The sequence below is a fragment of the Lampetra planeri genome, chromosome 57, assembly GCF_965212315.1.
Source record: "Lampetra planeri chromosome 57, kcLamPlan1.2.h2, whole genome shotgun sequence".
NCBI classification, from domain to species: domain Eukaryota; kingdom Metazoa; phylum Chordata; class Hyperoartia; order Petromyzontiformes; family Petromyzontidae; genus Lampetra; species Lampetra planeri.
In genome coordinates this window covers 7192238-7215141 of record NC_136163.1, presented here as the reverse complement: position 1 = coordinate 7215141, position 22904 = coordinate 7192238, and the positions used below count along the sequence as shown (strand labels likewise).

The 22904-nt window shown below is 55.9% G+C and overlaps 1 protein-coding gene across 1 annotated transcript in view; it reads right to left on the bottom strand.

The window, feature by feature from the left end:
* CCDC81 (coiled-coil domain containing 81) overlaps window positions 1–22357 on the bottom strand; it is a 54590-nt gene extending 32233 nt beyond the window's left edge. Inside the window, 8 exon segments of the mRNA XM_078618332.1 lie at window positions 2372–2655; window positions 3679–3835; window positions 7762–7823; window positions 18409–18531; window positions 20298–20352; window positions 20909–20964; window positions 20967–21074; window positions 22273–22357. Coding sequence (XP_078474458.1) covers window positions 2372–2655; window positions 3679–3835; window positions 7762–7823; window positions 18409–18531; window positions 20298–20352; window positions 20909–20964; window positions 20967–21074; window positions 22273–22357 — 930 coding nt within the window.
* Window positions 22358–22904: the final 547 nt, after the last annotated feature.

Here is a 22904-nt window from a genome sequence, read left to right as displayed (position 1 = left end):
TGCCACCTTCAGGAGCATCAGGAGTGACGGGCTCACGCCCGATCACCCCTCCTGCGGATACCGAGGGTCACGCGGAGTCAGAGGAATGCTCACCTCAAGACGGACAGTCGCCACCTGATGGTCCGCCACGCGGGGTTACCCCGTGTGAGGGGCCCGCTGCAAGGACGCGCGCTAAAATGCGCAAACTGTTGTGAGGCCGGAAAATGTGTACATAGCTGTTGTGTTTATTGGCTGTTGTGTGGATGGTGTGTTTCCCGCTCCTCGGATGTACATATGTTGGGTTCACCGTTTGTTGTGTGTGCGGGGTGGGTTCCCTGCTGGTTGTATATAAGCTGTTTTTTTTACGGAATTCGTATTTATTCGGGGGGGTGCGACGGGTTGTTTCTCATCTTGTTGTTGTGTCTTGTTCTGGTTCCTGTTATGGTTCAAAAATAGTGAGGCACACGTCAGGGGGTGAAGGCACCTTTATTGTCAAATTTTGTATGTTGGCAGCCGGGACGGCTGCATGCTATGTGGGGGGGAGTGATGTAGGGCTGTTACAGAGAGCCCGTTATGCATGGCAGCCTATGGTAAACAAGCACAGTGGGCGGGGCTACGTCAGTGCACGGGCAGGTGCCCTCTACGACGTCCGCGCTTCGGACGTTACGATCCCCCGGGGCCCCACCCCTCAGGGAGGGGGGTGTATAAAAGGGGAATGTATCGGGGGGCTCGGGAGTGATGTTTAGCTAAAGAAGAGGAGGCGGAAGACGTCTGAGATAGAGCCCTGGACTCCCCCTGGTACGCCGTCCTTATCAGGACCGCGCAGGCTCGAGCCAGTGGCGTGGTACCAGAGCCAGAGCCAGTGCTGGTCTGGACTCTGGGTACCGGGCCCGACTGACCAGTGTCGGGCCAAGATAGCCTCCCCTAGCCCATTAGTGGAGGACTCAGAGGCAGGCTAAGGTTAGCCTAGAGGTGTGTCCTCAGATAGACGGGTGAGGGGGCCGATACCCCCTCAATTGTGTATGTCACAAAGTTGGTATTCAAATAAACAAGTGTGCCTCCAACTCCGGTGTCAACGAGTCATAAGCGTTACTACACACACATAGACTCACATAGCCACTCACCCAATCACAAAATCACTCACCCCCACACTCACCCATCCTCCAATTAGCACGGTTGGCTACGTACGGTGGAAAAGAAGTTCAACGTACATACATACAAATAACGCTTTGATAGAATCCAATCAAAATCTCTTCACCCTGTTGATGATCCACAGCCCTATCCACTTATCTTGTCCCTCTCTCTCTCATCGTTGCTCTCTCGACTCGCTTTGTCCCGTGTACGTTCAGCCCTTCTCCGAAGCCTCATGTCACCGTCCGTCCGTCGCCCCCCCCCCCGCTCGAGTTACCATCCGCTATTCACCCCCCCCCCCCGGCCAATTGTTGCCGTGCCGACCCTGCCATGCACCGTGCGCTGCCCCCCCTCCTCCCTTGTACTCGCTCCCTCGTGGCCTCACGGAGAGAAGCGACTGGGCTCGATGCCCGACTCGAGCACCTGTTTGGTGCGTTCTCCCTCCCGTGGTCTGCATGGATCTCCCGAGGGTTCTCTGGTTTCCTCCCAGCTAAAGACACACAACTGTGTGACCGGTAAAGGCCCAGACATCCCAATGCTGAAACATTTCCTGCAAGATTGCTCAGTTGGGATCACACAGAAGCAGCAGCGACATCATCCCCTGACTTCAAAAACTTGGCAGGAACCTCCTTAGTAAACAAACGTAAATAAAACAATATATATAAAGTCCTCATCTGTCCACCCACCCAACTCTTCATCGTGTGATCCATCATGTGAACTCTGGTCATACTCGCAGCGGCTTTGGCTAGCCATCGAACAAAGACGGCCGCCGTATCGTGGGGCGCTTTCAGATGCGCTTCTGCAGCCGTCTAGAACGCTGTTCTTTACGATATTAGGAATCCACTGGAGGCTTTGCACTTTAAAATCATCTCAATTGAAAACTCACTTCTTTAAACTTGGTTTTTGTGTTTAGTTTGTCCTTGTCCCTCGCACCTCCGATTAGCATGGTTGGCTACGTACGGTGCGAAAGAAGTTGAACATACGTACACAAATTCATAAGGCCCCATTGTGTAGGGGTCAATGTGTTTGGTCATTGCTCCAGCGCCGTCGTGCCGAGGAGCTGTGTGGGGAGGCTCGGCCGCCTTGCTGTAAGGGGGGGCTCAGCCACCCTTCTACGTTCGTACCGTCGAGTCAAAAAAATCCTTGCTGGAGTATTGAACACCAGGTGGCGATGAAGAGACAGGCATCGCAGCCTTTCCGATATCCCGAGGACCCCCCCCCATGTCCTCAACGTCGATCATCGCGTGCCGCGTGCACTCACGTCGATCATCGCGCGCAGCGCGTCCTCGCCCGCGCCGCCGCCACCACCCGGCGCTGCCGCCGTGGCGAGCAGCACGAAGCGTCGGTGGAAGCGCATCTTGACATGCGAGTCCCTGACGGAGAGGAGCCCCACGGCGCCCAGGCCAAGCTCCACGCTGCGCCCGCCCGCCAGCGCCCGCTCCAGCGTCCGCAGCAGGCAGTGGACGGCGCCCTCGGCCTGGGCGCGCGACACGCCACACTCCAGCGCCAGCGCCGTCCAGTTCAGCTGCACCACGGGGACCTCCCCTGGAGGGGGACGCGGCGCAGGGGCGGCGGCGGGGTCGAGACGCGCCGGCGTGAGGGGTCCGGCCGGTCAACGACGACAGGTGGCCGTCAGGCTCGCCGACGAGAATATTGCCCACTGGTACCCGATTAGTGCGGCTAAGTTGCTCGCAGTGACGGGGATACAAATGTAATTTGCGGGGCAGCTTAGGAGTGGCAGGCCCCGCGTGAAAATAAGCTGCATGAAGTGAAGTCGAGGCACGTGTCAAACGGAGTCACGTGACGTGTCAAACGGAGTCACGTGACGTGTCAAACGGAGTCACGTGACGTGTCAAACGGAGTCACGTGACGTGTCAAACGGAGTCGCGTGACGTGTGTCTGGCTCATCTTAACGTCACGTGTGAAACGGAATCGCGTGATGTGAGAATGAGAGTCGCGTGAAGTGTGAAACAGTCTTGTGACGTTTACGACGGAGTCCCGTGTGTCTGTCTCATCTTATCTTAACGGAAATTATACAGCACCTTAACCAAGGCACTTTACAAAGAATGAAGAACGGCACTACATACGAATGAGACGATGGAGATGAGGTGAATGAAATGGATGAGAGGAAGCAATTTGGGGCAAATCTGTGATTATGCGTGACATTGGTGAAAGTGAAATTGATGACAGTAAATGATGATGGGGGCAAATGAGTGATAGACATGTAATCATTGTAAATGATGATGAATGGATTGAATGAATAGGGGTGTATGAGTGAGAGCCATGCAATGATAATTATTATTCTGATAGTAAATTATGATCAATGGATGGAATGAATGGGGGTGAATGAGTGATGGCCATGTAATGTGCGTATGAAGAGATAACAGTAACAGTGGTGGTGGTTATCAGGGGGAGATTAAGGGGTCGTGGGGTGAGCTAGAGAACAATACGTGAGTTTTGAGCAGACACTATGTGTTGTGGGGATTCCTCGCCCCGGCAGTAGAGTCTCAGTGCCGCTGTCAGAATGACCGCCGACGACCGGGAGCCGCTGGGGGTATCAGAACGCACCGCTGACGTGCGGCTTGCAGTGCGTCAGGCCGTGCGTCTGAATGAGCTTCTCCGAGACGCGCAGGACCGGGCGGCGCACCGCCACGCTCCGCCCGCAGCTCATCGGCAGCCTGTGCAGCGCGAACGTGAACGTGCCCAGCTCGGGGACGTGAACGCCCTGCACACGCCACAACGAGCACGCGACACGCACGCGACAACACACACGCAACAACACACACGTGACACACACGTAACAACACACACGCCACAACGAGCACGCGACACGCACGCGACAACACGCACGCGACAACACACACGTGACAACACACACGCAACAACACACACGCAACAACACACGTGACACACACGTAACAACACACACGTAACAACACACGCAACAACACACACGCGACAACACACACGCAATAACACACACGTAACAACACACACGTGACACACACGTAACAACACACGCAACAACACACACGCGACAACACACACGCAACAACACACACGCAACAACACACACGTGACACACACGTAACAACACACACGTAACAACACACGCAACAACACACACGCGACAACACACACGCAACAACACACACGTAACAACACACACGCGACAACATAGAGACCCACGGAGATCCAGAGACTCATATAGAACCATAGAAACCCACAGAGACCCACATAAACCCATAGAGACCCATGCTCATATGTACGCATGTATGTGGAACTTCTTTCGCACAGTACATAGTAAACCGTGCTAATCGTAGGCGCGGGGGGACAACAAACTAAACTCAACCGAGATGATGATTTAAAAGTGCCATAGCTCCCAGTGGCTTTCTAATATCGGAAGGAAGAGCGTTCCAGAAGGCTGCAGAAGCGCATCTGAAAGCGCCGCGCGATGCGGTGACCATCTTTGTTCAATAGCCAAAAGCCGCCGTTGCTGCGAGGATGACCGGAGCTGGGATGATGATCTATGTTCCTTGACGAGATCAGCAAGGTATTGTGGTTCATTTGTGGCAAGTACTTTGTGTGTAATGAGTGCGACCTTATAATGTATTTCTTAGGTAACCGGAAGCCAATGCAGCACAATAAACACATAACACACATACAACACACACACACGGCAAACACACGACACACACGACACACACACGACACACACACAACACACACACACAACACACACGACACACACGACACACACACACGACACACACACAACGATGGCAACAGACGGCATTCGCCACCTAGTGGCGGCGATGTGGTCACCACGACAATTATGCCAGGCAAGGTGCACTTTTTGAGGCCATCACGTGGTAGCTCCGAAGGTTCGCTGGCAGGAGGTCAAGGGGCAAACACGGGTGCCGTGGGTCATCTGAGATGACTGGCACGTGCACCACAAGGGCTTGTGCCAGGCTGGGTGCACGCCGAGGCCGTTACATGAAATGTGGAAGGCTCACAGTAAGGAGGTGACGGGACAGATCTAGGCGCTATGGGTTGGCCACCTTTAGTTTGTTGTCCTTCCCCCGCACCTCCGATTAGCACGGCTGGCTACGTACGGTGCGAAAGAAGTTCAACGTACACACATCGACTCACATAGTCACTCACCCACACACTCACATACCCCTGTGCTCCCCACCCTAACCCGAATAGATTTTTTTATTAGGCCACAAACATCTAACCAAATCTGTGTAAAAATAAGAACCCCTCCCAACCCCGGTGGAATTGACGACGGATTGTAATATTGGATGCGAAAAAAACCTCCGTGCTATGAATGGCTGGCATGGTGAGTGTAGAGTCAGGGCTAAAGAGGGGCGGTGGGAAGGGCGGTGAGGAAGGGGGGTGAGGAGGAAGTAAGGAAGGGGGTGAGGAGGGGCGAGGAGAGGGTGAGGAGGGAGGTGAGGAGGGGGTGAGGAGGGGGGTAAGGAGGGGGTGAGGTGGGGGGGGGGGTGAGGAGTGGGGTGAGGAGGGGGTGAGGAGGGGGTGAGGCGGGGGGTGAGGAGGGGGGTGAGGAGGGGGTGAGGAGTGGGGTGGGGGGGTGAGGAGTGGGGTGAGGAGGGGGGTGAGGAGGGGGTGAGGAGTGGGGTGAGACGGGGGATGAGGAGGGGGTGAGGAGGGGGGTGAGGAGAGGGTGAGGTGGAGGTGAGGTGGGGGTGAGGAGTGGGGTGAGGAGGGGGGTGAGGAGGGGGTGAGGAGGGGGGTGAGGAGGGGGTGAGGTGGGGGTGAGGTGGGGGTGAGGAGTGGGGTGAGGAGGGGGGTGAGGAGGGGGTGAGGAGGGGGTGAGGCGGGGGGTGAGGAGGGGGTGAGGAAGGGGTGAGGAGGGGGTGAGGTGGGGGTGAGGTGGGGGTGAGGTGGGGGTGAGGAGGGGGGTGAGGAGTGGGGTGAGGAGGGGGGTGAGGAGGGAGGTGAGGAGTGGGGTGAGGAGGGGGGTGAGGAGGGGGTGAGGAGGGGGGTGAGGCGGGGGGTGAGGAGGGGGTGAGGAGGGGGGTGAGGAGGGGGTGAGGTGGGGGTGAGGTGGGGGTGAGGAGTGGGGTGAGGAGGGGGTGAGGAGGGGGTGAGGCGGGGGGTGAAGAGGGGGTGAGGAGGGGGGTGAGGAGGGGGTGAGGTGGGGGTGGGGGGGGTGAGGAGTGGGGTGAGGAGGGGGGTGAGGAGGGGGTGAGGAGGGGGGTGAGGCGGGGGGTGAGGAGGGGGGTGAGGAGGGGGGTGAGGAGGGGGTGAGGTGGGGGTGAGGTGGGGGTGAGGTGGGGGTGGGGGGGGTGAGGAGTGGGGTGAGGAGTGGGGTGAGGAGGGGGGTGAGGAGGGAGGTGAGGAGGGGGTGAGGAGGGGGGTAAGGAGGGGGTGAGGTGGGGGTGGGGGGGTGAGGAGTGGGGTGAGGAGGGGGGTGAGGAGGGGGTGAGGAGTGGGGTGAGACGGGGGATGAGGAGGGGGTGAGGAGGGGGGTGAGGAGGGGGTGAGGTGGGGGTGAGGTGGGGGTGAGGAGTGGGGTGAGGAGGGGGGTGAGGAGGGGGTGAGGAGGGGGGTGAGGAGGGGGTGAGGTGGGGGTGAGGTGGGGGTGAGGAGTGGGGTGAGGAGGGGGGTGAGGAGGGGGTGAGGAGGGGGTGAGGCGAGGGGTGAGGAGGGGGGTGAGGAAGGGGTGAGGAGGGGGGTGAGGAGGGGGTGAGGTGGGGGTGAGGTGGGGGTGAGGTGGGGGTGGGGGGGTGAGGAGTGGGGTGAGGAGTGGGGTGAGGAGGGGGGTGAGGAGGGAGGTGAGGAGGAAGTGAGGAGGGGGGTAAGGAGGGGGTGAGGTGGGGGTGGGGGGGGTGAAAAGTGGGGTGAGGTGGGGGTGGGGGGGTGAGGAGTGGGGTGAGGAGGGGGGTGAGGAGGGAGGTGAGGAGGGGGTGAGGAGGGGGGTAAGGAGGGGGTGAGGTGGGGGTGGGGGGGGGGGTGAGGAGTGGGGTGAGGAGGGGGGTGAGGAGGGGGTGAGGAGTGGGGTGAGACGGGGGATGAGGAGGGGGTGAGGAGGGGGGTGAGGAGGGGGTGAGGTGGGGGTGAGGTGGGGGTGAGGAGTGGGGTGAGGAGGGGGGTGAGGAGGGGGTGAGGCGGGGGGTGAGGAGGGGGGTGAGGAAGGGGTGAGGAGGGGGGTGAGGAGGGGGTGAGGTGGGGGTGAGGTGGGGGTGAGGTGGGGGTGGGGGGGTGAGGAGTGGGGTGAGGAGTGGGGTGAGGAGGGGGGTGAGGAGGGAGGTGAGGAGGGGGTGAGGAGGGGGGTAAGGAGGGGGTGAGGTGGGGGTGGGGGGGGTGAGGAGTGGGGTGAGGAGGGGGGTGAGGAGGGGGTGAGGAGGGGGGTGAGGCGGGGGGTGAGGAGGGGGGTGAGGAGGGGGTGAGGAGAGGGGTGAGGAGGGGGTGAGGAGGGGGGTGAGGCGGGGGGTGAGGAGTGGGGTGAGGAGGGGTGAGGAGAGGGGTGAGGAATTGGGTGAGGAGGGGGGTGAGGCGGGGGGTGAGGAGTGGGGTGAGGAGGGGTGAGGAGGATCCCATCGGATGGTGAGGAGCTTGTTCCACGGAACTCTCCTCGGGCAGAAATCCTAAGCAGAGAAGATGAATAAAGATGGGAAAACTCACCTTGTGCTGAGCCATGTGTCTCTCAATAAAGGTCGACACTCCGTCCCACACTTTGACAATCTCTGGGGAGGAACAGACACACACACACGAAACTGTGACTGAGCAATGCATGTCAAGTTGTTTTTGCGTGACCACATGAGAATTTAAGAAATCACGATGGAGGAGGCTCATTTGGCAGAGTGAGTGACCTGGGTAGTAGGTTGATCAGAGCGACATCCGCTGGGTTTTTGTTGTGTGCATGCACGGGCTCATCCTGTCAATCCACTGCTAGATGAGGGACTCCCCACGCCTTTTGTGGATCGTCGGAATTACTTAACCATACTTCACCGCGCTGGCGGATAGCACGGTCCGAGTATCCGTTCATCTTGAGGGCACGATGTACATGTTCCAATTCACTGGCCAGGTGGTGTTGGGCAGAGATGCCGTGGGCCCAGCAGTGCCCGTAATAGGCCAAATCTTCAGCTGCTTGATCAGGGCTTGCAGGCCGTTGATCTCACCGCTCATATTGGACGTGCCATCGTAGGCTTGCCCGCGGCAGTTGGCGATCGGGCGACCGCGATTGGTCTGCATGTCGACAATGGAATCGCGGAGCGTGGGGGCGCACGTGCCGGTGACTGGCGCAGCACGCCAGTCTTGATCTCAACAAAGCGGTTAACGACGGCCAGTTGCTCCTTCTTGCTCGCATCGCGCGTCTCGTCCGCCATGATGCAGTAGAAGGCGTGAAGCAATGGAGCCAATATGGTCTGGGAAGATGTCGAGCTGAGCGGAGAAGACTGGTACCAGTGGTGTTAAAATTGGCCGCCTGTTGTCAACGAGCCTTCAACACTTCACGTGCCCTCAAAGTGCACTTGGCCTGGCATAGGCGCCGTAGTGACGTCACCGTCACTTTGTGGTGAATGGCGGGTATTGGCATTGTTGTGTATATCTGTAGTGGTGGTATTGACGTGCGCCGACTGTGACAGTGATGGATCACGGGGCGGCGCGGGGTGCGGGGTTGGGCACGCGTTGTGGGCGTGGTGTGGACGCGCGCGCCGGGAGTGACAGATGACGGGGCGGCGCGGAGTGAGTGGTGAGGCACGATGAGATGTGGGAAAAGAGGATCGTAGCCAGCGCCCGGCGATTGGTCGAATAAGTGGGTGCTCGCAGCGACGTCCGCAGGTGGGGTATAAAGGGGGACGCGCGAGAGCACTCGGGGAGAGACCCCAGTTGAAGACCCGAAGACGGAGCTGAAGACCTAGTGCTCCGAGTAGCTAAGTGGATGTTGGTCATCCGAGTAGCTCAGTGGCGTTAGTCGCCGAGTAGCTAAGTGGATGTTTGTCACCCGAGTACTAAGTGGATGTTGGTCATCCGAGTAGCTCAGTGGGCGTTAGTCGCCAAGTAGCTAAGTGGGTGTTCGTCACCCGAGATACAAAGTAGGTGTTAGTCACCTGTAACCAAGTTTGATAAAATAAAGAGTGTGTTACCCGTGAAGTCGTCTCCCGCCGAGTTACTACATTACAACTGGCGTCAGAAGTAAACCTGTCTTCAAGAAGTATGGACACAAGGAAGACTACCCGTACCCACGAGCGAGGTCGGGATGACGACGGCGTACCGGGGACACCGACCTCGGGAGTAGAGGACGAGGAGTTGCCGCCGATGCAGCACTTCGCGGTGATGGCCGACGCTCCGCTTGCCTCCGACACCAGCCTCCAGGACGCGCACTCCCGGTTGGCGGAGTTGCTACTCGCCGCCGCCGCTGTCTTGGCCGACATCTCCGTTCCGGCGAGCGGAAAAACGGCTGCGGGGGTCGTGGAGGAAGCGACGTTGGAGGATTCCCGCCAAAAGGCGCTTCGCGCCAAAAGTCTGGAAGTTGCCGCCGTTTTTGGGGGGCCGCCACCGATTGGCGGGAAAGACGGACGCCACGTGGCCGGACACCTCCGCGCAGCGCAGCCCACGTCATCAGCGCGCGCCGGAGCCCTCCATTTTGCGCCTGACAACCGAGCCGACATTTTACACAACTCCAGCGGAGCGCGGGAAAATCTCTCCGACGTCGACGACGATCGGGTCCTCCAGCAAAGATTGCCCGCGCTGTCGGCGTTCAAGGCGGATGGGGGCGACTGGGGAGCCTTCCAACGAAGGTTCCTCGCTCATCAGGAGATGTCGGGGTGGTCCGACACCACTGCCCTGCGTGCGTTGCCAGCGATGCTTGACGACGACGCGCTTGCAGCCTTCACATCTGCTGCAAGGTCGTCCCGCTCTACGCTCCAGGCCGCACTACACCTGATGGCGAAGGTGTTCGGGCCGCCCTCCACGTGTCGCCACCAGTTCTACGATCGGCGGAAGGTGGCTGGGGAAACGACGCTAGCCTACCGCACGGCACTGCTCGCCTTGGCGGACGCAGCTTTTCCCCGCATGGATAAGGAGGGGAAGGACGCCATGGTGACGGAGCAGCTGCTGGTGTTGGCCCACGAGTTGGGGGTCCCCATCAACGTGGCAGACGAGATGGAGATCTGCTCCCTGGCGATCGCCACGAGCATTCACGCGTACGAGGTCCTCAAACGCAAGCCGGGGGTCGTCTGCAAATGGCCGGGGAACGCGGCACTGGCCGCCACGATCGCCGAACCTCAGCCAGCTGCGGTGCAGGAGCAGGCCTTCGCTGCATCGCGTCCGGGGGAGTGGAGAACGGGAGGTCGTTCGCCCACACGTTCGCCCCGCAAGCTGGAGCAACCGAAACCTACGACGTCCGTCGTCTGCTACAACTGCGGCCTTCGGGGTCACGTCACAGCCGGGTGCCGGGCCCCGCGTCAGCGCGCCGCAGGACCACGTCGGGACGACGACCAGGGCCACAAGTCATCCCAACAAAACCCGGCAAGTCGCGGCACCTCACACGTTCGGTCCACAAACACGGCACATTCGGGTCGCCGCTTCGCAGTGGGGGGTTCGCGGCTGGGTGCCGGGGGTTCAATTCGGCGAGGGGGGTCCGTACGCGGCCCGCAAGCAGTCGAGTGGTCCGAATTGGCCCACAGGATCGTGGCTGCGTCGGCCGGGTCGTCCGTGGTAACGGGGTTCATTGACGGGGTTGAGGTCCGGGTGCTTGTTGACACGGGTGCGTCGGCCACCATCATCTCGGACCTTATTTATAACATTCTTCCCGTCCAAAGTAGACCCCTTCTGCCGGTAGACGTGCCATTTTATGCGGCGAATGGGGGATCCCTGGGGATCATCGGCCAGATTCGGGCGACTATTTGCATTGGTGACATTAAATTAGCGGGCCCTATTTTTGTATCATCATCGCTGGCCGTTCCCTGTTTGCTAGGTACGGACTTTTTGTCAAAAATGCCCATCAAAATTCTTATAGATCAGGCCTGCATAGAGCTTCCGTCAGGTCGGCGGGTTGCCTTCTTGTCGAGCCCTACCAAAGTGCGCACGGTTTGTGCGACGGTGCAGGCGCTGGCGACTCACACTGTACGGGTGCCCCCGGGATCGCAAATGTTAGTACCCCTTCGGTTCAGGAAGCCACTCGAGGTGGGTGCGGAGGCACAGGGGGTGCTGTTGGGGCCGTCAAACAGAGCCAGTAAGGGCCTCGACTTAGCGGTTGCTCAAACCATGGTGAGAGGGGACAGTGAGCCGTTCGTAATGGTCCTGAATACGGGGTCGCGGCTGGCCGTAATTGCGCAGGGAACGGTGCTGGCTCACGCCGCGCCGCTACCCGTTGAGGAACGGCTCGTGGCTCAAGCAGATTTCACTGTCAAGTCGCATCCTCAAAGTGATGAGGGGACTGAGTGGTTGGACTCGCTGTGTGCGGGTTCTGCTAACTTGTCCGGGGTGCAATTGAGAGCATTGAGGGGTTTGCTCATCGAGTTTGCTGACGTGTTCAGCAAACATAAGTACGATATCGGCTGCACTGACCTGTTGCGCCACCACATAGCTACAGGGGACGCGGCCCCTATTCGTCAGAATCCCTTCCGGCTCAGCCCGGCCGAGAAGGAACATGTGCAATCGGCGGTTAATGATATGTTGGCGGCAGATATCATTTCGCCCTCTTCTAGTCCGTGGGGTGCTCCTATTGTCCTAGTAAAGAAACAGGACGGGTCCTTGCGGTTTTGTGTCGATTTCCGCCGCTTAAACAAAATCTCGATGGCGGATGCGTATCCGCTCCCCAGGATGGATGAGTCGCTGGATGCCTTGGCGGGAGCGCAGTTTTTTTCCACACTCGATCTGCTTTCTGGATTTTGGCAATTGCCACTCGATAACGAGTCTAAACCTAAAACTGCTTTCCGGACACCTGGGGGCCTATTTGAATTCAACCGTTTGCCCATGGGCTTACATTCCGCTCCCGCCACGTTCCAGAGACTCATGGAATTGGTTTTGTCGGGCCTCCAATGGGATACCTGTTTGATTTATCTTGACGATATTATCGTCTTTAGTCGGACCTTCGAGGAGCACCTCCAGCGACTGAGAGCGGTGTTCCTCAGGATGCGTTCCGCTAAGCTTAAATTTAAACCGGCTAAATGTTTTCTGCTTCGGGAATCGGTCAGGTATTTGGGCCATATCGTGAGTCGTTCAGGGATCTCGACGGACCCTGCTAAGACGCATTGCGTCAGCTCATGGCCAACGCCAACCTCGGTCACGGAGGTTCGGAGTTTCATTGGTTTTGCCTCCTATTACCGTCGTTTTGTCAAGCAATTTGCCACCATAGCCAAGCCCCTGCACGCTTTGACGGCTAAGGGTGTGAGGTTTCACTGGGGGGCGGAAGAGGAGGCTGCGTTCTGCTCCCTCCGTGACGCTTTGGTGCAGGCTCCCCCCTTGTGTTACCCCGATTTCACACAACCGTTTTTGCTTGACACGGACGCCAGCAATACGGGTATCGGGGGGGTGCTCTCACAGGTGGTCGGGGGGGTTGAACGGGTGGTCGCCTACGGTAGTAGGGTTCTTTCCCCCGCAGAACAACGCTATTGCGTAACTCGTCGTGAATTGTTAGCCATTGTGTTTTTTACACAGCAATTCAGGCCGTATCTTTACGGCCGTCATTTTACGGTCCGGACGGACCATGCGGCTCTACAATACGCTATGCGCGTGGCACAGCCATCGGGCCAATTGTCCCGATGGTTGGAGGTCCTTCAAGACTACCAATTCACGACGATTTACCGCAAGGGGTTGCGGCACTCAAACGCGGACGCCTTGTCGCGGTTGCCGCCGTGCACGGACTGCACATGTTTGTTGGGATCAGCGCGGTGCAAACCCCCGGTCGCCGGCACCCCGGGAGTTGCGCTCGCCGCCACTGACACCCCGGGAGAGGACGCCCCCACGGGGAGGGATTCGCTGTTGTCGTTGCCCCTCATTGAGTGGGGCCGCCTCCAGATGTCCGACAGCTCCCTACTTACGCTGCGTCGGAAAGTTGGCGCTCCCGAAGAAGGGGAGGCGCGGGTCGGTTCCTGGGTGTGCAGACAGGGCCTTTTGATGAGGTGGGACAACATGTCCCGGCGTCACGTGCTCGTTGTGCCTGTTGCTATGCGGGGTAGGGTTGTTCTGGCAGCTCATGAACGGCTCATGCATCTGGGTTTTCACAAAACGCTCGCCCTAATCCAGCGAGACTATTATTGGCCGGGGATGGGTAACGACGTGGCGAATATTCTTAAGGGATGCGTAGGGTGCGCAAAAAGGAAACCGCCACCATTGGCAGCTAATCCACCGCTGAAATCCATTCAGGTTTCGCGTATAAACGAATTGGTAGCGTTGGACATCTTGGGGCCCTTTCCGGTTACACCAAGGGGAAATAGGTTCCTGCTGGTTGGCGTGGAATACTTCACCCGATGGCCTATGGCATGGCCGCTCGCCAACCAGTCGGCTGCGGCGGTGGCGGACGCCTTTGTCCAGGGTTATGTGTTGGACAAGGGCGCCCCCGAACGCTTGCTGACGGATCAAGGGAATAATTTTTCGAGCGTTTTGTTGCGCGAGGTGTTTGACCTGTTGGGTACAAAGAAAGTGCGTACTTCCCCCTACCACCCGCAGACTGACGGGATGGTTGAGCGTCTGAACAGGATGATTACGTCTATGTTGTGCCAACAGGTCTGCGACGATCAGGTTGATTGGGACTTACAGGTGCCGGGGGTACTCGCGGCCTATCGAATGGCCCCTCATGCGGCGACGGGGTTTTCCCCATTTTTTCTTATGTATGGGCGGGAGGCCGATCCGGCCATGGACGTCCAACTGGGGATTTCCCAGCCACGTGCAAAATCTAAATTGGCAGACCACATCAAATTTAATATCGCCAAATTGACTGAAGCGCGCGAGGCGGCAAGGTTGAATTCGCGGTCGCGGCAAATTGCAAACGAGAAATTGCATGAGCGGAGGGTGCATACGCATGATTGGAAACCAGGCGATAAGGCCTGGCTGCATTGTCCACATGCACCGTTGGCTACGTCCCCCAAGTTGTTGAGACCTTGGAGGGGACCGGTGGAAATTGTGCGGGTTGCACGACCCCAGAGTATACAGATTAAATGGGGGAAACGCCGTTGGTATGTGCACCCCTCCCGACTGAAGCCCTATGCGGCACCGTGTGACCCCGTTCTGTGCCGTGACGACCGGGCGTGTGATGTGACCGTCGACTCGGGGAGGGAGGTGTCGCAGGCTGATCCTCACGTGTCTCCACCTGACCCACCCCCAGGTGCCTCGGGCTTGACGGCTGCTGACCGTCGAGAGCCTGAACCCCGGGGCACGCACGAGTCCTCGATGCCTGGCCGATGTCTTCCTGAACCGCCGGCACCACCGGACGTTCAACCGCGTCTGGTGCCGTACGACGGACCGGCAAGGCGGACTCGGGCTAGGTCTCAACAATTTTCATGAAGACGGTTTTTTTGCTCTACACCGAGCTCGCCCGGTGTTCCCCTCAGCCGGGGTAATGTCCCGTTGTAGGGACGCTCGGAAGAAAAGGGGACACTGCACGAGTCGAAAGAAAAAAAAAAAAAAATTTCCATTTATATTTTTTTGCATACACATTGCTATTGTCACTCGCCGGTTTGTATATATTGTTCTATTGTCGCGGTGGCATTGGTTGAGGGTTGCGGATGGTAGTGTTCGCGTCGTGTTGTGTTGTTAGCTTAGTTGTTGTTCTTGTTGTTGTGTTGTGTTACGGGGCACACAGGGGGGGTTTGTATATTTTTATAGCAGCCGGGGCGGCTGCGAGCTATGTGGTAGGGGGTGATGTAGTGGTGGTATTGACGTGCGCCGACTGTGACAGTGATGGATCACGGGGCGGCGCGGGGTGCGGGGTTGGGCACGCGTTGTGGGCGTGGTGTGGACGCGCGCGCCGGGAGTGACAGATGACGGGGCGGCGCGGAGTGAGTGGTGAGGCACGATGAGATGTGGGAAAAGAGGATCGTAGCCAGCGCCCGGCGATTGGTCGAATAAGTGGGTGCTCGCAGCGACGTCCGCAGGTGGGGTATAAAGGGGGACGCGCGAGAGCACTCGGGGAGAGACCCCAGTTGAAGACCCGAAGACGGAGCTGAAGACCTAGTGCTCCGAGTAGCTAAGTGGATGTTGGTCATCCGAGTAGCTCAGTGGCGTTAGTCGCCGAGTAGCTAAGTGGATGTTTGTCACCCGAGTACTAAGTGGATGTTGGTCATCCGAGTAGCTCAGTGGGCGTTAGTCGCCAAGTAGCTAAGTGGGTGTTCGTCACCCGAGATACAAAGTAGGTGTTAGTCACCTGTAACCAAGTTTGATAAAATAAAGAGTGTGTTACCCGTGAAGTCGTCTCCCGCCGAGTTACTACATTACATATCTAGGCGTCTCTATGTATGAACTCGGCTAACTTGGCTCTGCTAGCTCACAAGCGTTGGCTCCGTGGAACCACTCAACCCGCAGGTTTTTTCAAATAAATGTATTATTAGGCGCATCTCGGAAAACATCACTGTTGCCCTGCTGGCTGCAGAGACCTTCACAAAAGGGCATCAGGAGAATTCCTCTCATCTACAACCCAATCACCCACACCTCCGACTAACGCGGTTGCCTATGTACGGTGGGAAAAACGTTCTACATACATATACATCCGTACGCACATACATACACACATATACATTCTCACACACACACACGTACACGTACAAACAATTACCCATACACACACATACACACGCACAACCACACACACGTACACATACACGTATACATACACAAACACATACACGTACACACACACACACGTACATATATATTCTTTGGGCCTTTTGGTAAATTCACGGAGATAGTTCATAATCAACGATTTTTGGGTTTAGATCGCGTTATTTATAAATGTGTCGTAACCCTCCACCACCCGACACGGCCAGGTTCAAATTAATAAAAATAAAATGAAAAACTGCGACGTTTCGATCACAACATACATACATATACTTGAGAATACAGTTCAATTGCAAACAGAGAGCTGTATGGCATTACATAAAAGTGGATAATTGTTTAATGGCAGGCAGCTGAAACCTGGATTCGAACCCAGCGTCTCAGCGGTGCCGGCTCAGCACTCAGAGCCCCTCCAAGTCACGTGGGAAGCTCGTACGGGGGGCAATATTGCATTTATGAACGTTCAACAGCCACATCATAAACTCCAACGCACTGCAGTGCACAGCAGTAAAAACATCTCGCGGCAACATAAAGTGGCGCAATGAACTTGCAGTGGTCACAAAGCAGTGCGAGTCGCATCTCGCGAGCAGTGGCGCAGTGGTTGGTGGCACTCCACTAAAAAACCTGCAAATCTGAGTCAGATTCCCGACTGCGGGAGTTGCCGCGTGTTACCGCGACGGCTCCACACACTCTGGCAGGCTCAGTAGGAAGCGAGCCTGTCACGGCGGCTGCACGTTATGGGCTGCAGGGCGACGGGGGGCCGGCAGCAGAGGGCAGGGCCATAGATTTCAACGTTGTAGAGAACTTCTACACTTCCGCATCTGTGCGCCCCCCCCCCCCCCCACTTTGTCAACTCGCGCTGACCATCGCAATGACGTACGGTCAAATGATCCCCGTGACCAACATGAGAATGGAAGGTACTCGGCCTGCAATGTATTGCCACGGCGCTGTATATCATTTTCTTACTGTTCGTAAGAGGGTTCCGCGGTCGTGCTGTACAGCTCTGTGAGAAGTTTTCTGGACGCATCGGCGTGTCATTCGGCACGACGTCCGATGTTTCGCCCCACATGCACGGGGAGCTTCTTCTTCCCGAAGTCAGTTCCTGGTGAAGCTGAACATCCAATTCCCGAAGAAGAAGATCCCGGCATGCGGAGTGAATCCGTCGGACGGTATAAAATGTCGTTACCGCAGGTGCAGCAACTACTTTGAGGGGCAATTCACGTGCTTGCCCTGCATCATTCACAGCTCACGGGGTGAATGAAGAAAGACGAGATCCACGATGCAGAAAGGGCCCTCGCAAACACACAAAGCGTGATGGCTGGCTGACGCCGTCTTGTTTTGCCGGGCCAAAAATGTCACTTTTGAATACGTTGTTAAGCCAGGCAAGAATTGACGCTTCAGAGGTCAACGTACATATACAGGTACACACGCCCCTATCTCATAGTCACGTTTACATCAGTATGTACAAGTAAGTGGATACACACATGGCAACACGATCTGTTGTGCTAAGAGATTACGATGTAGTATGTATATATAGCTGTTGTGTAAGGGAATGATGTGTAGTACAGTATTCTCTCACGCGACGTAAATTGCATGTACGTATGTTGAACTTCTTTCGCGCAATACGTGGCCAACCGGGCTAATCGGAGGTGCGGCGAAAATTCCGTGCAACGAATTGGGTTGCCACGGGCACAACGACGCCGGAGCACATCGTAGAGATTCACATTATCACTACGTCGGAACTTGGTCGCAACGTCCCGGTTACACTTAACTATGACTATGTAACAATTTGTATTTTACCAGGTAAGGCCCACTGAGCTGTGTAGTGCTTTTTCAGAAGCAATCTGTGATAGCCACAAATGATAGCTCAATGAAGTGGCTCATAACATGGAAATTTCTAGCAGTCAAATATTCTAAACGCGTGATGTTGAATCTAAATGCGGAGGGAAAACCCGGAGGACCCGGCGAAAAATCCACACGACCACAAGGAGAACACGCAAACTCCAAAATATACAGCAGGCGTCAGGGTCGGGATCGAACCCACAACCCCCTGTATACCAGGCGAGGTAGTTAACATCTCTTGGCCACCGTGGCTCCCTTAGAGATTCCCCAGCAAAACAGCAGCTGGCTCCTCAACCAAAAGGAGGATCCTGGGAAGATCAGGACGGGTGGCAACCCTGGCAACAGATGACGCGATTACGCGAAATAGGCCAGACTAAGGCACCTCGAAGTTTCTTAACGTAGAAATCTAAATGTGAACGTGACTCAGGGAGCCAGACTTTGCTATGAAGCTCCTAGAGCTACTGTGGATTACGGCAAAGTTGGAATTAAAAATAGGTTTTGCTCTTTCTGGCAATAAAACAGGAGTTGTGTTAAGATGTTCAAACACAAAAGAGATACCTTTTGCAATGCATCACGTCTTGTGGCAAAACATGCTCAGATAATAATATGTTCATTGTCTTTTAAACTGATTGTTCTGCACGTCTTTATGGCCTTGTCTCACCAGTGTCCGTGACGATAAAGTGAGAATTGTTTGAGAGAGCAGAGGGACTTTACCTTCATCAGACAGCCCCACCAAGGTGTTCAACTTGCTCCTGCCGCCCTCAGAGGCCAGCGTGTGCACAGTGTCCATCGCCATCATCCTCCCAGCAGAGATGGCGGCACGTGTGGAAGGTGAACCTGGAGGATGCAGAGGAGAAGGGGAGGAAGTGTAGACATTGCATGTGTGCACGTTGAACTTCTTTCGCACCGTACGTAGCCAACCGTGCTCATCGGAGAATGGGTGTGGGTGAGTGACTATGTGAGTGGGTGAGTGGCTATGTGAGTGGGTGAGTGACTATGTGAGTGGGTGAGTGGCTATGTGAGTGGTGAGTGACTGTGTGAGTGGGTGAGTGGCTATGTGAGTGGGCGAGTGACTGTGTGAGTGGGTGAGTGACTGTGTGAGTGGGTGAGTGGCTATGTGAGTGGTGAGTGACTGTGTGAGTAGGTGAGTGACTGTGTGAGTAGGTGAGTGGCTATGTGAGTGGGTGAGTGACTGTGTGAATGGGTGAGTGACTGTGTGAGTGGGTGAGTGACTATGTGAGTGGGTGAGTGACTGTGTGAGTGGGTGAGTGACTGTGTGAGTGACTGTGTGAGTAGGTGAGTGACTGTGTTAGTGGGTGAGTGACTGTGTGAGTGGGTGAGTGACTATGTGAGTGGGTGAGTGACTATGTGAGTGGGTGAGTGACTGTGTGAGTGGGTGACTGTGTGAGTGACTGTGTGAGTGGGTGAGTGACTGTGTGAGTGGGTGAGTGACTGTGTGAGTGGGTGAGTGACTATGTTAGTGGGTGAGTGAGTGGCTGTGTGAGTGGGTGAGTGACTGTGTGAGTGGGTGAGTGACTGTGTGAGTGGGTGAGTGACTGTGAGTGGGTGAGTGACTGTGTGAGTGGGTAAGTGACTATGTGAGTGGGTGAGTGACTGTATGAGTGGGTGACTGTGTGAGTGGGTGAGTGACTGTGTGAGTGGGAGACTGTGTGAGTGACTGTGTGAATGGGTGAGTGACTGTGTGAGTGGGTGAGTGACTGTGTGAGTGGGTGAGTGACTGTGTGAGTGGGTGAGTGACTGTGAGTGGGTGAGTGACTGTGTGAGTGGGTGAGTGACTATGTGAGTGGGTGAGTGACTGTGTGAGTGGGTGACTGTGTGAGTGGGTGAGTGACTGTGTGAGTGGGTGACTGTGTGAGTGACTGTGTGAGTGGGTGAGTGACTGTGTGAGTGGGTGAGTGACTATGTGAGTGGGTGAGTGACTGTGTGAGTGGGTGAGTGACTGTGTGAGTGACTGTGTGCGTGGGTGAGTGACTGTGTTCGTGGGTGAGTGACTGTGTGAGTGGGTGAGTGACTATGTGAGTGGGTGAGTGACTGTGTGAGTGGGTGAGTGACTGTGTGAGTGGGTGAGTGACTGTGTGAGTGGGTGAGTGGCTATGTGAGTGGTGAGTGACTGTGTGAGTGGGTGAGTGACTGTGTGAGTGGGTGAGTGACTATGTGAGTGGGTGAGTGACTGTGTGAGTGGGTGACTGTGTGAGTGACTGTGTGAGTGGGTGAGTGACTGTGTGAGTGGGTGAGTGACTGTGTGAGTGGGTGAGTGACTATGTTAGTGGGTGAGTGACTGTGTGAGTGGGTGAGTGACTGTGTGAGTGGGTGAGTGACTGTGTGAGTGGGTGAGTGACTGTGAGTGGGTGAGTGACTGTGTGAGTGGGTGAGTGACTATGTGAGTGGGTGAGTGACTGTGTGAGTGGGTGACTGTGTGAGTGGGTGAGTGACTGTGTGAGTGGGTGACTGTGTGAGTGGGTGAGTGACTGTGTGAGTGGGTGAGTGACTATGTGAGTGGGTGAGTGACTGTGTGAGTGGGTGAGTGACTATGTGAGTCTATGTGTGTATGTTGAACTTCTTTCGCACCGTACGTAACCAACCGTGCAAATCGTTGAATGAAGACCCACGCAGTTTTCGGGGTGAGGATGCTGATGCCTTCATCCAGCAGCGGATTGACAAAGCGGCAGGGAATGAGCAAAGGCAACAAAACGCGTGGCTATGAAAGCACACACCTCTGTTGTGATTCAAGTTGAATAAAACGATTTTAATAACAGCATTGCTCTTCGTCAGCCATGCTCTATCCACTGCTGGATAAAACCCTCCCCAAGGCCATCACCATCGCACGCCGCCCTGCCACGATGCAGCAGCTCGTGCCACACGAGCCGATGTCATCGCTCCGTGTACTCTCTCTTTGGCGTATTCACTCCATTTCAACTGCTATCATTATGATGATGCTACTGCTGTAATAACAACCCTCAAACTAAACTGAATTGATTTCTAAGATTGAATTGTGATAATCGATTGCAGGAATTAGTGAATATGGAGATAAAATAGGAACACATTTTCGTTTAGAGCGTCTTCTTAGAGTCCGACGATGTACCGAACCATTCGCACACTCCCGAATATCGCACCACGACTCGTCAAGGCGTCACCATCCAATTCCAGAATCCATGATCATCTCTGCACGGCTTTACACCCAGGAGAGCCTCACTTCGCTGACGAGTCTCAAGACACGCTGGCAGGAGGGGGTCCCGCGCTCCCTCGGGCGCCACGGTGGCTAGGAGATGTTAACTACCTCGCCTGGTGTGCAGGAGGTCGTGGGTTCGATCCCGACCCTGACGCCTGCTGCTGCTGTATATTTGGAGTTTGCAAGTCAACTCAGCGGCAGTTACAAATACATGACTTTAGTTTAAAACAAAAAAATAATTGTAATGTAACATATCCACGGACAGGTTCGAGCGCAGCTCCCCTCCCCCACACCTCCAACCCATCATCACGACAATAAAACCGCACTCACTGCTGAAGTCGGGAATCGGTCGACTCGATACAACAAACACTCAAAGTCGGTATATTTACAACACATTCAACGAAGCGGATGTTCACAACGAGATAGTTTGTGAGAGAATGTCGCAGGAGAGAGAGAGAGAGAGACACGAGAGAGAGAGACAGGGGAGAGAGAGACAGGGGAGAGAGAGACAGGGGAGAGAGAGACACAGGGGAGAGAGACACGAGAGAGAGAGACACAGTGGAGAGAGACACGAGAGAGACAGGGGAGAGAGAGACACAGGGGAGAGAGACACGAGAGAGAGACACAGTGGAGAGAGGCACGAGAGAGAGACACGAGAGAGACAGGGGAGAGAGAGAGACAGGGGAGAGACAGGGGAGAGAGAGACAGGGGAGAGAGAGACAGTGGAGAGAGACACGAGAGAGAGACACGAGAGAGACAGGGGAGAGAGAGACAGGGGAGAGAGAGACACAGGGGAGAGACAGGGGAGAGAGAGACAGGGGAGAGAGAGACACAGGGGAGAGAGACACGATATAGACAGGGGAGAGAGAGACAGGGGAGAGAGAGACAGGGGAGAGAGACAGGGGAGAGAGAGACACAGTGGAGAGAGACACGAGAGAGAGACACGAGAGAGACAGGGGAGAGAGAGACAGGGGAGAGAGAGACACAGGGGAGAGACAGGGGAGAGAGAGACACAGGGGAGAGAGACACGAGATAGACAGGGGAGAGAGAGACAGGGGAGAGAGAGAGACAGGGGAGAGACCCCGCGTGTGTCACGGAGCAGCTGGCCTCTGAGTCCCCTGCTGCTGCTGCCTGGCAACGGGACGCCTTGGGCGGACGGAGAGCAACAGCACAGACCCCCCCCCCCATTTAAATAACTTAAAATCTCCTCTTCGATGGTTATTAACATCACAAGCAATTAAAGTGACGTATGCTTGTAACTCGTTGAGGCATAAAGAATTCGTTGGGTCGTTGGTGGGGGGGGGGTTCACAACCCTCCCCGAGTGCGATGGTTTGACCCAACCCCCCCGCCAGCAAATGGTACAGCCCCATTAGCCCACGGCGCTAACCGCCGGGGGCCTCGTCGATTCCTTTGGCAATGTTGAAGATCGAAATCGGTTCGTGTCGTTGTGCAATGCTGAGCTTCGCGCTCATGGGAACAATGACAGCATAGCACGCGGAGCGGCAGGTGGAAGACTGAATCGATTCGGAATCGCGGCGCGCAATCGTAAACAATGTAATCGCATGCTGTGTCAGAATCGGTGTTGACACTGGAGGAATCCGATGAGCTATGAAGCTCTTTTTCTCACGGATGTTCATTTGGGGTACGGGATAAGAACGTTACAAAAACAATACAAAAGCACGACAGTAGTGCAAAGCACAGGAAAGGTAAACACATCACTTTAAAATATATACAAACATAACTAAGCTACTTTAAATGAACTAGTTTAAATGATGACCGTAACAACATCAATAATCGTGATGTTCGATTGGAGGTCTCTTCAAACACAATTCTCCGTCAGATGATTTTTCGATTTGTGCCGCGATGATCGCAGCTCCGCGATTATCGAAACTCCGCGATTACAGAAACTCCGCGATTATCGCAGCCCGCGATTATCGCGATGCAGTGTTCCCCACGATTGCAATTCCCATTGTCATCGTTGCCACTGTCGTTGTTATATTCTTAGGTTTTTTCGGTAAA